At 31.9% G+C, this 17,295-nt stretch overlaps 1 protein-coding gene across 3 annotated transcripts in view; it reads left to right on the plus strand.

Moving 5' to 3' along the window:
• Positions 1-3,981: 3,981 nt before the first annotated feature.
• The window catches only part of LOC133174702 (aminopeptidase N-like), a 34,832-nt gene continuing 21,518 nt past the window's right edge, over positions 3,982-17,295 (plus strand). For 2 of the 3 annotated variants that reach the window (XM_061309785.1, XM_061309783.1), the window contains exons 1-3: positions 3,982-4,477; positions 14,387-14,837; positions 15,564-15,719. In XM_061309785.1, coding sequence (XP_061165769.1) covers positions 4,198-4,477; positions 14,387-14,837; positions 15,564-15,719 — 887 coding nt within the window. In that variant the 5' untranslated portion in view covers positions 3,982-4,197. The remainder of the gene's footprint in view (positions 4,478-14,386; positions 14,838-15,563; positions 15,720-17,295) is intronic. The other variant, XM_061309784.1, reaches the window with a different exon arrangement.

Here is a 17,295-nt window from a genome sequence, read left to right on the forward strand (position 1 = left end):
AATTTTGTTGTTAGTTGTAATGTGTAATGTTTGTACATGTACATTGCAGATTTTACGGAATTAATGTATTTCAAGTTTATTTACCTTGATAGTAACATATATTTATGAAGTTAATAAAAATTATATGTTAAGATAAGCTATAACTGATTTTTAAAAGCTCACGCCTAAACCTTGGTATCAGTCTCCATTCTTTTTTTTTTTTCATGCTTCCAGTAAATGAAACAAAACTCAATGCAGACTATTAAAAGAAAGGGGTTTACTTTCTTTAATGTACATGTACAAGCATGAGGAATGAAAATGCCTTTCACGTACACCAAATTCCCATAGCCCTTTTTTAAAATTCACTGAAAAAATATAGAGATCTTGATTTGATCTTGAAAAAAAAAATTCGAGAAAATCAATTCTTTTAAGACATTATAGTAATAAGGGAAAAAATCATCTCAGCGGATGAATTACCTTAGCCTTTGAGATATGATTCAGGAAATACCAGACATTCAAAATCAAACGAATACTTTTCTATTTTAAATAGAAAGGTATTCTACTTTAATTTGAATTTCGATTCCTCTGTCATGTTGTCATACAATTGTCTATGCTGCTCCCTTTCAAATCATTCTTCGCTTCGCATTCTCTCCGCCCAGTCCACAATATCTTAAACATAAACGTTTTTATTCTTCATTGCAGGCCCGCTTCATACTTATATACATGCAGGTTGTAAGATGAATTTCATTTATAATCGAGACATGTATTGATCTATATATTTCCTAAACTCATATGCAAGGATCTTTTGCCAGTAATGGGCTTTTTGATTTACTATTACCTTGAAGTAATTAGAAACACACATATTCAAAAAATTGTTCCCCCCGCTTTCGGTATCTTATTAGGATGCAATTATTTATGGCATATTGAAACTCGCTTGTTTTTGTTTCCTGTCCTGTCTGTGCATCATACAAAAAGGTATTAGTTATTGAATTGATAACAACTATTGCAAAGATTAATAGTTCTCAGAACTGCATCAAACTACAAGATCAAGGTCATGAGGTCAAATACCATTATACAATCCGAAAGATCCTGTCAGAAGTAATGCACAGGTGAAAAAAATATGAAAACCTTATCTCTTCTGGAACAATAGTTATTGCCAAAGTTAAAATTTTTGATAAGTAGGTCCAAATTCTAGGTCGTCATGAAGTCAAAAATGATATCTTTCTGAAAGGTGTTGTCAAAGGTATTGCACATCTTAATACCCTATCCTCTCTCATTCCAAAAATTATTAACAATGCAAAATTAATTTGAAAAAGACTATAGGTTAAACCTTAAGGTCAAGGTCACCTTTAGGTCAAAAAACCAGAGGTAATGCACATGTCAAATGTCAATGCCCTATCTTTTCTCAATCAGAATTTATCAGAAACGATTTATCTTAAAATAAAGTCAAACTTCAAGGTCAAGGGTGGAGGCTAAAAATCACAGTACATTTGGAAACCCTTGTAATGCACATGTCAAATATGTATGCCCTATCTTTGTTCCGTCAAAAGTTAGCAGCAATTTTAAAATGATTCGAATTAGGTATAACTTCAAGGCCAAGCAAATATCTTGGAAAAATTTGACACAGGTAATGTACTTATCAAAAATGAACACCCTATCATCTCTCATTCAAAAGTTATCACCAATGTTAAACTTTCTGAAAATAAGGTCAAACTTCAAGGTCACTGAGTCAAATATCATATTCAGAAACTTTTTTAGACAGATATTGCACTTGTCAGATATGAGAACCCTCTCATTCAAAAGTTATCACCGATGTTAAAATTTTGAAAATTAGGTCAAATTTGAAAGTCAAGTCACAAATTTCTCTTGCATATTAAGCAGTAGTCAATTCATCGTTTGTAATATCTGTAGATATGCAGTAAGGTTTTGGAATGCATGTGTATTCATTTACAGGTTGAAGGTCAATTGCACGTAGAAAAATGACGTTTTCTAGGAAATCTGGTTTCTAGATTTTCTCTTACATATTTTTTTTTTTTTTTTTTTTTTTTTTTTTTTTGCAATTGTTGGTAACGTGTAGATGTGCAATAAAGCTTCAGAATTTAAATTTTCATTTAAATTTTCAAAAAAAAAAACAAAAAACAAAAAAAAAAAAAACAAAAAAACAAAAAAACAAAAAAAACACCACCTTTTAAACTATTATCGGTGATGTCCTTTAATTAGATGTAGAAAGGATCTGAAATTTTCATCCAGGGAGTCTGCAATAGGGGTAGAAAACTTAAGACATTTTTTTTTAGAAGTCTTCTTTCCAAACGAAACAGAATGCATAAATGTTTCATTTAATTCTTTAATTTTAGACTGGGGATATATTAATCATACCAAATACTACTATGAAAGGTCCGTGGACCACACGCTTACCTGTGTATTTTATGCTGAATTTTATATTAATATAATAAAATAAGTAATGTTGTTTCTTCGCTATAGTGGACCAGAAATAAGGAGAGTACTGAAGTAAATACTCTAATATGCGGGTATTACTGTCTTAAAACATTCTCTCCAAAGTTCCTAATTTTCCTGTAATTCAGATATTTAAAAGTATAGTGCCAGTACAATTTGCAGATGGAGAGTTTAATTACTATTTTTTAAAAAGTAAATGGACAAAATCGAACCTCAAACGCATCTATAAATATGACTAGTACTTTGTATTCACGTTTTGACACTCCAGCAATGGCAAAAGTGGCGTACATCCATTTTAAGCAGCTGCTCCTCCGGAAATAATTAAATATTTGTTTAACTGTCTCTGAGAAAAATCCTTGCAAGATTTTTTCAACAACCTTTTTTTTTAAAGTTTGATTGCAGTAATAAGTATGAGATATATTTCTATCTCGAGTAATATTTTTTTTTTTTATTATCCTTCAATACGGAAATAAGAAAAGAAACGACGCATGAATCGTGCATGCAAAAAATATGAAATACTGGTATATCAATATCCTGGCAGTAAAATTCGCTTATTTTCATTAATCTCTGGTTAATGTCTTCTGGACATCCTAAACTTTAAAAAAAATGATCATGACAAATCCAGTAGCAGACTGTTTTGTGGCAAAGAGAATACTGCATAATTATTTGAAGGAGAGTCGGAATGTGTGCATTAATACATCACAAAATAAGTTTATTTCCTCAAAACGCTAGCTATGCAATTTTACTACATGTATTACTGTTAAAAAAAAAAAAATCAAACTAATTCTCAAATGATTTATTTTATAAAATAAAACATAATTGCTCTAATATACATTATATTTTAAGTAATAAATGTGTACAAGTTGTTTCGAGAAATTGATTGTATTATATATTTAATTTTCCGGCAAACATTCGTGCTATCATTTTGTTTTTTATCGGGGGAAGGGAGGTGGGGGGGAGCAGATGTTATCAGTCCTTTGAGTTTTCTTCTGTATATTGATTCTGCTCATCAGAAGTCTTCCGTGAATAACATTAAAAAAAAAAAAAAAAAAAAAATGAACACGCGAGTATACATGTACACGCTTTCATTTCAATGAATGTTCAGACGCGTTATGGAAACACCTGCACCTGAACGTATAAAAGTTCCTGGCCTCTAAACTGAAGACACGGTGTAACATATAAATTCTATCGTATTTTCTTGATATTGGAACCTTCTCAAAAAAAAAAAAAAAAAAAAAAAAAAAAAAAAAAAAAGCTCCATGATTGGTTTTCAAATTTGCATTCCACCTTGTGCCATTAACATTGTTTTTGCTATCTCCTTTGTTTGAACAATTTACGTAAAGTACATTATTCAGACTTTTCATAAACGCAAAGTTTTAAACAACATTTCAATCATTAGAAGGCGACTCCTAATTAACATATGAAACCGCGCTAGGTGCGCTTAATTATTACACATTCTAAACATTTAGTGATTATTATTTACATTGCGTAAACAATGAACTATATGTATAACGTTTCTTCAGGAATTTCCAAATATTCTAAAACATTTTAAGATATTGCCCCGCAGGATTGCACATAAATTTTATCATTTAAAAGACATTCCCAGCGGAATAATAAACCTGTGATAAAGTCGCAATCAAAGTCTCACGACCTCTTTAAAATCGGTGTCAGGTCCATTTTGATACCAAGAGCGAAACCCTTTTAGCCCCTACAGTGAACGCGGTTCGGATGGGATGAAATCTGCGTGATCGGATAACTTTCGCTATGGGCAAAGCTGAATCCTTTGATTTCACAGACATGGCTAAGTATAATAGCGAGGCACAGCTGACTCCGGGTAGCAGCAGAAAGGGGTGTTTTATTTCTGTATATGTGGGGATTTTAATTCTTTTTCTGGTGGTATGCTTGGTGTTAGGGGTGGGACTCTTGATCTATTTCGCCAGAACTGACCAGAACTGTAGCGATAAGTCCGGTATTTCCGAGGGAACTGCGGCAGAATTAATTGATAAATGCAAGGATTTTATTGATAAAGGGGATACCACTTTATGTAAGTAGACAAAAGCATTTTTTCCTCTCTCTCTCTCTCTCTCTCTCCAGTTATTATACTCTAAATTGAATATCTCTTAATAACGTTGTATAATTTTTTTCCTGTTAAAAATAACAACAAATGTTATAATACACGAGCTTACTTACGGTACATCCTCTAGGAATATTAATTTTAATTGATGCACATCGTTAATGCTGTGAATTAATTTATTTCACCTTGAGAGAGCGCAAACAGGTGCTTACAAATCCTTAATCAAAAAGAAATTCATTATTGTACCTTCATTATGGTTCTCTCTCTCTCTCTCTGTGGAATTCTTTGCGTAATCCAGAACTGTGAAAACTGCTTCATTTCTAATTACTGGGTGTAATAAATATGTCACAGCTAATTAATTTCACCACTCTCTTTCTTCTTCACGTGTCGTTTCGCTGCGATGTGAACCTCTTTTTGAAACCTTTTTTTCCTGTAAAATTTATCGGCTTCAATGCGATCTGCATCTGAGTTTTTGGAATTTAATTCCTGTTGAAGAATATTTTGTCAATTGCCTTGAAGAGCAATTGTCAGGGTCGATTGATTTGAGCAATGATAAATTTGGATAGATTAAAAGTTTATTTAAGTCTTCAAAATGAAATTTTAATCAAAATTCGATTCATTTATAAAGAAACTTTATTTAAATTTAAACATATTTTTTTTTAATATTCATACATGTGGTTTTGTACATGTATTTTGAATTGTAGGAGAATTACACCTGTACAATTGTATTTCATTCACTGTCTTTATTTTTTGAAAAGCCAGAATAAATAATTGCGTTATTTGAATTGTAAACTACTCGTATCGTAGTTGTCGTAATGTCAAGTCCATGATTATGCATACGAAATATACAGTAGAAAGATATAAATCTTGTGTCTTACATAAGTAACAGACTGTCTGAAGTCGCTCAACCACAAAGGCGGATCTAGGATTCTCTAGTGGAGAGGAGCTTGGATTATTAAAAAAAATGTTAAAAAGATGAAAGAAAGAAAACATTTTGAATTATTGAACTTTTTTTTTAAATGCAATTACGTCGTCCTTTTATGTACATGACTACATCACTTATCTGCACGTAATATGCTTAATAATTTTTTTTTTACAGGGATAAATTTCAGAGCAAGTTTAATGCATTAACAATGTTAGAATGCGCTATAGTTGGTATATCAATGAATGTCATTTTATTTATTCTGTCAGCGTCTAAGTAGCAATATATATAAAATCAAACAAAGGTAGTCCAACAATACTGCGGTTGATATATGATCAGAAGAGAATTTGAACACTTGCTCTGAATGACTCTCTCCCTCCTTTCTCTCTATCGATCCATTTGATGAGAGAGAGAGAGAGAGAGAGAGAGAGAGAGAGAGAGAGAGAGAGATATGGTTTTTTTTCTTTAAAACTATAGCTACTGAGGAGGAGAACTACCATTTCCTGCTAAAAAAATAATATATATTTTTGATGAATCTTTACTCAAAAATAACCATTTGAAGAGAAAAAAATTCAGATTGATTGCAGAAGTTACCAATTCCACACTTTGAGTGCATTTAGTTAAATGGATTGAGTACGTTTAATGTTTTTATGAAGACACCCTCTTTTGAATTCATTGAAAGTATTTACCCCCACTCCCCACCCCCGTGACCCTCTGTACAGTATGCATCCATTCAATGCTAGACTTCTTAGTGTGACAATTTTAATGGACGTACACGATTTTTGGGGATAAATATGTTATAAATCTCTACATTGTCAGCAATTTTTTTTTTCAAAATGCTTGCATTCTCAAACAGAGATATTATACATTGTTTTATTTCAATAACTAGCATCATTCAATTCTTTATTCTTGTCGCGACAATTTTTTGTTGATTTGTTTTTTACGTTAAATCGGAACTTTTCACCCGACTCCCGAAAGTATAGCAGCAGAGAAATCCATTACAGACATAATCCTAGATTTATAGATACGTCATGTAATTAGCTTTATCAGATAAAACAATCAGAACACTTCAGCACGCGCATACATTTGCACGTGCTGTATTGTGCGCGAAATCTGATGACCGTAGAAAAGTGAGAGTTTTTGATCAAGGATAGCTAAATGGATGCTTGTATACATGCTAAAAAATATCCCGTCTATTAGTCTGAGAAAACAATACTCCTAGGGCACTCTCCGTATTATATTTACATTATGTCATGAATTTGTATTTATCTAATTAGTACCATCGTATTACGTCTGATTCGAGGTGGGAAATGTAAGAGAGAGGTATACATGTACAGTGTATTTGACCAAATTGATGAGAAGGCTTCACTAACATGTAATATAACAGATTACATGCGGAAAGAAGGATTAAAATTTTATTTGAGAAAGAAAAAAAAATCTTTGAGTCATTTTAAAAGGCTGAAATGCCATCCAACACGGTAGACCATTGTATCTTGCTTTTATTTTATTTATAATTATTTCTAATTTTTTTTTCTTTTTTTGTTTATTTGCTTCTTGCTTTTTTTTTTTTTTTTTTTTTTTTTTTTTTTTCAGATTTCACTCTATTCTATGACAAACTAAAGCGTGTCTGTATAAAATACTGAAGCCTGTTAACCGTAAAAACTCCCGGTGATATTTGTTAGAAATGTTTTGCAAGATAACACTGCGATAAGAAACCTTCTCAACGACTGCAAAACGTTTATGACTGGCATTTTTTAAAGATATTGATATTATGGTTTTTAAAAAAAAAATGGAATCGACATTAACATGAAATATCTAAATGTCAGGCTAAAAGTTCTAACTTATTATTTTAAGAAAAAATAGATATCGTCTACATTTTTATGCTGTTATTAATGGCGAACATCAAAAGAGGAAGCTACGATGTCAACTATAATTTTAATTGATCTCTTGTATCGTTTGTGATTTGGAGGCAAATGAATATACACTTTTTGCAAGGTGAAATAAGTTTAAGAAATTTTGATATATATTCTCTCTGCATTTTTTTCCTTCTGTAAAGAGAACACAAAAGTGCCAAGAAATTTAATCTGAAATCAAGATTTGTTTACTTTTTTTTTTTTTTTTTAAATAAAGATGAATACCTCTGTCATATATAAAAATTGTATATTTTATTTCAGAGTTCAGATTAATATCTCTGAAATTGTGCAGAGCATCAGATATGCTTTGAGAAATTTATTAAACTTGCCAGCAAATGCATATCAGAAATTGCAAACGCCTCCTTGCAAAAATTATTTATGGACTTTAAAAAAAGTCAAAAACCAGTAAAATGTGTAAAACTCAAGTAGTATCTATGACATATATTCAAAAACTTGAAGAATATCGATATCCTATATAAATCCATATTCGATTTTTTGCCAAGCCACTGTTTGGCTTATCAATTGGCCTTCACCTTTCAGATTATATCTTCCTTTAAGGCCAAACCGCACTTTATTTGAAAAAAAAAAAAAAAATGAAAAAAAAACAATTTTGAGACATTAAGTTATGTGTGAAAATGAAGAACCTGGCCGAAAAAATCTTCAGTTTAATAAATTGACCATGAACTTAAACAAAACATATTAAGGTTATAAGACAACCTGATAAGATATATCAAATGCAAATATTTACATTTGCAAATGATTTCCCTTATATAACACTATTTGAACAAGGCGTTTTTACACCTATGTAAAACACGTTCGTCATGTGACCATAAATTGATTGTTTAGTCATAAACGATGTACGTAATTTCATAGTGACGTCATAAGTGATCGACGTGTTCAACACATTCAAGTTATACCGTTAAGTTTTGAAAAAAAATAAATCATTTATGGGTTTAAAACTTTAGTACCTTACTATCTGTTATAAATCAGTCACAAATGTAAATATAAGTAATAAGGTATCATTTTAAAAGTTTTATCGGGATGTAAATACGGGTTGGCATGTGATCAAATCTACCATAAAGCCCTTCGGGCTTTATGGGATTTGATCACATGACCAACCCGTATTTACATCCCGATAAAACTTTTAAAGTGATACCTTATTTCTTAAATATAAGATAACTTTTTGGACAAGGAATACAGTTTGATAAGTTGATGGAAGTTCAAAGCCTGTAATATTTCTTAAGGGAGTCCATACTACTCCAAAAATGCCGAAGAACTTTTTGCCAACCATAAATACAACATATCCAAACACGATAAATCTAAAATCTATGTCTTTCGGGGGAGGGGGGGGGTATTGCACTCTTTTCAGGGGGCGGGTTATTGCACTCTTCTCAGAGGGCGGTGTTTTGTATTCTTCTCCGGGGACGGGGATTGCACTCTTCTTAAAGACAAGGCGCCGCTTTGCATATAACTGTGCATGCGTCTATGCATGCATATAACACTTCTTACAAACTTACGAGGAGTAGGCATATTTCTTAAGGGAGTACACGGTTATTGCTTTTAGTAATTTAACTACTCTGAAAATGTCGGAAGGGGAGGGGTGGGGTCAGGACTCCTTAACACCAATCTCCTTTTGCAGCGCTACTGTCATGCAAGCAGAAAAGAAAAGTATTCCAATATACCTATGTACTTCTGTCCTTGAGCAGGATAAATACTTAATGAGATTTAATACATCATTTTATCTGTAGAGATACAAAGATATTTAAACTTGTAGATTCATCTGAAATTCTCAATATATTAATACACTGTACATGTAGTCACATGCGAAACAAATGATGGTTTGATATCAGAGATTACAAATGATGATTCTTTCAGATTTCCAATATACAAAAATACATTTTTTTTATTTGACATGTTAGCACATGTAATATGATTATCATCGAGTAAACTTCCATACATAATGACACGTCTGAATTTTGTGTCTTTTTGAACGTGTTCTATATTTGGGGAATATTTCCTTTATTTTGGGGGAAAACTCGCTTGCCTGTGGTTGAACTCCTTGGTGTCAGCTCTACTGACGTAGATTCGAGATCTATCTGTCGTGGCTGTAATTCCAAAGGAAAAATAAGATTATAAATATTTACAACTTTATTCAACAAGGCGTCGCATGGAAGTGATAATTACAAACAACAGTCACCAGTTACAAATAAAATAAGAAAATAATTAAATTTTATAAAGATATTTCCCTAAGCTAAACCCTGGTGACTGTACAGAGGGGTGAACAATATATGTAACAAAAATACCCTCTGAAATTCATTAATTTAAAATAATTTTAACAATCGAGGAAACTCGAACTTACTGCATTTCGACAATTAAACGTTAATAAATTTACACACATCAAAGGTTGTTAACAAAATAATGTTAAAATAAACTCTGCATTATAATCAGTTATTAATCTGAACTCATAACATTCTAAAAGGATTAATAAAGGATATTGTAAGACTTGAAATAAAGCTCAAATTTAGAAAATATAATAATTAAATTCAATTAATAAAATTATTTCAAAATGAGACTTAAATGATTTATCTTAACATTTAAAAATATAACAAAAATGGAACATACCTGTAATTCCAAAGGAAAAATAAGATTATAAAAATTTACAACTTTATTCAACAAGGCGTCGCATGGAAGTGACCAGGGTAGGCCAAATTTCCAGCGACACCGGCTTGCCTTTGGATTACAGGTCATTAACCAATCAGATTTGAGAATTAATTTTACGGAAGAAATGAAAGTGGGAAAATATACCATTTTTGGATTTGAACACGGTAACCGCAATCACGTGACCTAAAAAGATGACACTTGAGGCTGACCAAGCTCAAAGCACCTGTGCATGGCCTAAGGCCTTGACAGATTTATAACCAAAAAGTAAAAATATAAAAGAGATCAATCTTTGTTACGTAATTGATTAAACCTTATCTATAAACACGAAGAGCATCAAAGACAGTCATGAATAAATTATTTACACATAATACAATGGGCAGTTCCTGCAGAGGATTACATGATTTACTCTAAACAAGATTCAGTTCAGTTCTTTATTCCGTGGGACGTACATCCCATAGGCATTACTGTACAATATAATATATTTATCAGTTACATACATAGTACAATATCATGATATACACTTACAAACTTGTGATACATACATAGATTCAATAAAAAAAAACTGCTACTTCCTCAATAAACAACAAAATACATTCTTTTACAAGTAAACATTGACATTTGAATGGATAACAGAGACCTCTTAAGTATTACCGATATGAAGTCCAAATTATAATAAAAACATTATTTTAAGTTTATGAAAGAAAATAATATTTTAATTAGATCATGAACTGTAATAATAGACAATAATTCAAACAATCATTTTTCCTTTAATGTATCTGTCTTTCCACAAATTTTATTTAAAAATAAACTTTGTTGTTATGACTAATGAAAGAAAATAATATTTTAATTAGATCATGAACTGTAATAATAGACAATAATTCAAACAATCATTTTTCCTTTAATGTATCTGTCTTTCCACAAATTTTATTTAAAAATAAACTTTGTTGTGAAGGACTAGTATGGCCACCAAAAGGAACAAAAAGCTATGCAGGATCCCCAATAATGGCCCTACAAGTCATAACAACAAAGTTTTTTTTAAATAAAATTTGTGGAAAGACAATAATATACACTGAGATATCAACTCATGATAAATGTACAAAATCTATCAATGATATACATTGTACATGTTGTACATATATAATTGGACAGTAGTTTACGTGATCGTCATGTATCGTACATAAACCTGCAAGTTAAACAATAACTATACATTTATCGCAGTCGTCTTCTGAAAATTAAAAATGCGATAAAATGATAGAATATCTATTATCAATAAATGAATATTCATTGGTCTTCTTCTCCAATATATTTTATTAGTAGATTTTATATTCATGCAAGAAATATTTTCTATCGACCTGTTCTCTGCTATGACTGCAATAACCCACCATGCGTTTGCATTTTTCAATGTGAAAAGAGGTCATTTAATATTTTACGTCAGATAACATCTCGAGATAAAGTATCGAAAACCTCATAAATACATCACTGTCCTCAGGGAATGGGTAACTTTAGTGAATGGAGAGCGCCATAGGGCTCCGGGGCGGCTTCTGATGTAACCTCTTTTACACGATCCTGCACGTCAAATAATAATGCAAGATATTGCAGGAATAGCGGCTCCCGCCGAGAAAAAAGCATCAAATTCGCATCCATTCTTATTTTCCAATCTTTTATTGAACGAGATATTTACGATGAACTGTTTGCCAGATGTTAAGAATTACGAAAGATATAAGATAAACGTATTATTAATATCAGGCTTATCGTGTAAAACACATACTAAAAGGATCACAGGGTTTCTGGAAAAATGATAGAAATAAAAGAAAATATTAAAGAAATATTAAGAGGAATTTCAAAGACTAGATTTCAAAAAATCAAACACTATATATTCTTTCATGTCAATTTATGAATGAATATTGAGTATGTTAGGAATAGCTCATAAACTTGTCAGAAGTAATGAAATACAGGGGAAATAAGATTGCATTTCAGAACTGATTATTTTGTTCCTATTTGTACCTTTTTTCATGGAAGTATTTTCTCGTCAGATTGCATTATTATTTGGACTTTGCATGTATATTATTGTAACAGTAATTCAATCCAAACAGCCATGCCCCGGGATCATGAAACATCTTGAGCTTAATAAGTCAAAATCTTTAGGTTGTGCTAAAATTATGTACTAGTCAAACAGTCCACAATTCAAATATTTTTCAGTATTACATTAAAAAAGTCTTGATGTCGCAAATTTAGAGATTATCCATTAATAAATGTTTTACAGGCGATTCAAAATTTGACTTAAGTCTTAGTTTGTTTCATGATCCTTGATCCAAGATCATGAAACAGACTAAGACTTAAGTCAAAATTTCAATCGCCTGTAAAATGTTTAATTATTGTTGAATTAATCTTTAATTTTGCGGATGACAACACTTTTGTAAAGTAATATAGAACAATATTTTAAATTTTGTGATTGTTTGACTTCTACAACATTTTATCACAAAATAAAAATTTGACTTAACCTTAAGACTTTTCATGATCCCGGGGCCTGGAACTAGATCACGTTGAGTTGACAGGTGCAGATAATAAGATTTAAAGGAGATTCGAATTTACAGTGTAGTTACATATGATGATCCGCCTTTTATAATGTTCCAATAGGGCCATTTGCACAAGTCTAATAGCTCGTTAGCAATGACGCATTCTTCACAACACGCCATCGCGCTAAAGCAACTTGACACAAAACGCTGTCGCACTGACATAACTTTACAAAGCTCGCCGTCAAGCTGACACAAAACATGACGTGTTGTGGTCATGCAACGCGCCTTAAGCTTGGCGTTGTTACTTACGAGATATTAGACTTATTCAAAGGGTCATATTGAGACACCATAGAGCCTGTCAACGAGAAGTGATCCGGGGTTACTAAGAATTTTGTCTCGAAATGAAAATTGACCCCGGGTTTCGTTTTTAATAGTTGAATATTGAATCAGGGTGCTTTTTTCTGCGTTGAAAATTGATACTGAGAGTCTTGAAATTAAAACCCGGAGTCATTGTTCAACAGCATACAACAGTATGTCGTTAAATAAATAAAAAAAAATCACCCAAACCTGAGGTTCTATGGACACTGAGCTCACAAAATGATTCCCCCTCGGTACCATATTAGAATAATGGCAAAATGCATGTCTTGCTATGGAAAAGCCCAAATATCTGCCCGCTCAAAACGTAAAATAGGAGTTATACAATGAAACTATGTAATAAAAATTCTGGGACAGTGGCATTGATTTTACTCAGTGAAATAGGAGGAGTTGCAGATAAGAAATGGGTACCCCCACATCTTATAAAGAGAATAGCAGTGTCCATGTTTGGCTGTGGAGAAACCCTAAATATCTGTCTGATCAAAGAGTGAAATCTGAGTTGCACAACAGCACTATGTAATAAAGACATTTTTTTTTTTCAGTGGCATAAAATAGATAGGGGATACGGGTATAGTAACCCAAAGTAAGATTAACGGACGGACGGACACCCCATTTACCAGTGCTGTTCAATCGGGGGTGTAATAACACAATTTTTAAAAGCGTAAAATTGACTCGTATTTTAAGCGTTATAGCGTAATTTAGTGATAAAAAGGGGAAGAATGAATTGCATAATCCATTCTTTCAGCTGAATTAATGAGAGCAATAATTGAATTAATTCAATCATTTCTCTCCTCAATTAAACTTGTGCTTGCATCAATTTATTTTAATTGTGCTTCCACTCTCTATTGGCAGTTAAATATAATAAAGAACTATTTACACTCAATAATCAAAATTTATCTTTTTATAAAACATATTTTCAAGGAACTGTTTTTTTTAAAAGCAAGGGGAAAAAGTCATGTATACAGTTTACTACGTCATCGGTATCAGAGAGTGGTAATATGAGTTCAGAAATCTATACTCAGTGTGGAGATACGGATCACTCTGTCAATTGATTGCGTGAAATCAACAGTAAAATTGAGTGATACAAAGCTGAGTATAATAATAATTATAATAATAATTAATTAAAAAACAAATGTCATATTCATTTTGGGCAGGAATGTAACATTTATCGTAACATACTATATCCAACATCACGGTAGCTCAGTCGGTAGAGCATTCGCTCCGTGATCGGAAGGTAGCAGGTTCAGGTCCCGCGACTGACCTAAGTAGATAGAAAATAGGAAGCAAATCAAATTATTTTTTTTAGCGTTGTCTGGTAATTACAAGAGCGGTAGAGCAGAATATATATATATATATATATATATATATATATATATATATATATATATATATATATATATATATATATATATATATATATATATATATATATTTAAAATGAGTTCAGTTTTTAAAAATCATTTTCATAAGTTTTGAACTTTGTCTTTAAAAGGTGAAGCATGTACGAAATCCACATCAGCCATTCCAGTCACGACACCAGCGCCCTCTAAGCTACAGGATGTCCGGCTTCCCATGTCTGTACTTCCGGAACTATATACTGTAGAACTTCAGCCGAACATGTACGAAGGTCCACCTGAACTATTCACCTTTAACGGATCTGTCCGAATCAGAGTCAAATGTCACGAATCTACCAACAATATCACACTACATATAAATAAACTTAACTTGACGGAGGAAATTCGGGTGACTCCTGTTGGCTCCTCTTTTCCTCTTCGTTATAAAAGACATGAGATAGATACGAAACGTCAATTCTTGATTGTGTACACGACAGCCTCTCTACAGGCAGGTCAATATTATGACCTTGACCTCTCTTTTATTGGTCCTCTGAAGGACGATCTTCACGGATTATATTTAAGCTCGTACAGAAGAAACAACCAGACAGTGTAAGTTTTATTTTTTTTGAATTATATTTTCATATTAATTCGAGCTCTATTTTTTCAGCTTGAACAAATCTTTTAAAGCTGAATTTCTAAAGTGTCTTTTTTTATTTATTAGATTGATGTTTGAAATTTTAACACATTAGCCATCATTTGTGAAAACTGTGTTTGGCATATTGCCAGACTGAGAAGCCCAAAAAGTCTATAGAGCAGGAGCTAAAGAGAAATTAAACAAAACTAATCGTAATATGAGATCCAATTCATTTTAAATAATCAATTTGAACATATCTGAACATTGAATACCGTTTTTACAACTAGGAAACAGGAGATGTAACCTTGTTTGTCTTTATTCAGATGTACAAAACATTTTTTTTTTTTTTTTTTTTTTTGCAAAATAAAATTTTTGAAGAAAGGAACAAATACATTAGAGAGAGAAAAAAACAACTAACATTGTTAATGTAAATAGTCATTATAATGCTGTTCAGTACCGTACTTAAATACTTAAGAATATAAATATGTATTTTCAGTACTATTGTAATTTTAAAAATTCTTTAAAATCTTGATTCTTATGTTTGTCCTAGCAGTATTCCCCCCTTGTTAGAGATCTTCTGGGCATGCACAAGATGTTCACTGATTCTTTTAAAATACTAGTTGAGTTCTTCCAAGGTATTGCACGTCAAATTTTGGAAGATTTCTTTCTCATTTTCTCGCCATTTTATGGTATTTTTGCAGATACGCTGCTACTACACAATTTCAAGCAACAGACCTCCGGAAAACATTCCCCTGCTTCGATGAACCAGCTATTAAAGCAAAATTTGATATCACTTTAGTACGCAAAGGTCATTTGACATCATTGTCTAACATGCCAAAAATAACCTCCGATAATAGGTGAGTAATATTGTGTTTATTGTCCTTTATGTGTTTGTAACAATTTCTGTTTCAGGTTTTCTGTTACGTCATTTCTAGCACCTTCGTTTGCAAGAAACATTCTACCATGTTTTGATGAACCTTCCATCAAGGCCAAATTTGACGTCACACTTTGGCGAAAAGAAAATATGACGTCATTATTTAATACTATCCTTTTACGGTCAGAGGAGAGGTAAACAGAAAAACAAGATTCTTACTTGCTAGAGTAGTTCTCCTATTTCACCTATATTTCAGAAATACTCTTAATATTGATCTGCTTAAAACTCATCTTAGCAGGCCTCGTAAAAAAACCCAAATTCAATCTCTGCTTTTAAAGGAATAAAAGAGTAGAATCTCCTCATTATTTTCTACTTTAAATGAAATCTAACTTTACTCTTATTTTGCATTCTTCATGAAAACGATAAAAAAAATCGCTTTTTAAAGATATTCACATTTCAGTTCACCTGAGTCACACAGATGACCTGTTGCTATCTGTTTACGTCCGTCATCGTGCGTTATCTATTGAACATTTCACTTTCTTCTCTGGAATGACTGAACCAATTGAAATCTTTTTTTATATATGAAGCATCTATGTCCAGTAATTATTGTGATTTTCGTTATCTCTCTCTTTCTGAGGCCTGAGGACTCAAGAAAAAAAACATGATAAGTGATGGAGTCTTCAAAAATCTCATGTTTTATTTCTCTTAAACATCAAGTATATAGTCAAACTATTTGCAAGATTATCATAACAATGAGCATTTTATCGAAATGTAAAATTCATGGCACCTGGGCTTAGGGTTCCGGTTCCAGCTATGTTGATCCTGTATAGAATATGCATTATATCTTTAAAATGTTCTTCTTTACTTAGGGACATCTAACAGGTAAACTGTTTGCATGTATATATTTCATCAAATTGTAAACATTTGTTGCCTCTTGATCCATTTGTCAAGCCTAATGATATTACTATAACGATGGTATATTGAAAATACATGACATCTTTGAAGATATTCATTTCTTTTGGGCATTAAGAAAATTAAATTAATCATTTAGCCCTCTAAAGAAATATGTACTTGTAATTCAAGTTTCAAAGGCATAGGATTCCTTAGAGTGGAGCTAGGTTAGTCATATTTTGAAAACACATAACAATGCTGAAAATCTCCTATTGCGGGCATATTGTTTGTATGATCATAAAGAATATGTAACCTTTAACAAAAATTGTAAATTGTTCAGGCTCAAGAGTGGTACTACGTTGGTTATACATTTAGATTTAATGTATCATTACATCTTTGAAAATCTGAAGAACTCGTCAAAATCTAGCAAGCACACTGTTTGCATGATTAGAATGAACAGCCAGCCCTCTACAAAAATTTAAAAAAAATCCTGTATCCCACTTCCGAAGATAAGGCCCCGATGTGAGGCTAAGGTAGTAATATTATACAGTGTAATTTATCTTTTTTGATTTACTCCTGAACTTCTAAGCAACAAGCTGCATGAACATGAAAAAAAAAAGATTCTTTCAAAGAATGCAGAGATCCAGTTCAAGCTGGAACATCCAATA

Source organism: Saccostrea echinata, unplaced genomic scaffold (genome assembly GCF_033153115.1).
Source record: "Saccostrea echinata isolate AGI-Se365-2 ecotype Australia unplaced genomic scaffold, CSIRO_AGI_Sech_v1 ptg000058l, whole genome shotgun sequence".
In the NCBI taxonomy this organism is placed as follows: Eukaryota; Metazoa; Mollusca; class Bivalvia; order Ostreida; family Ostreidae; genus Saccostrea; species Saccostrea echinata.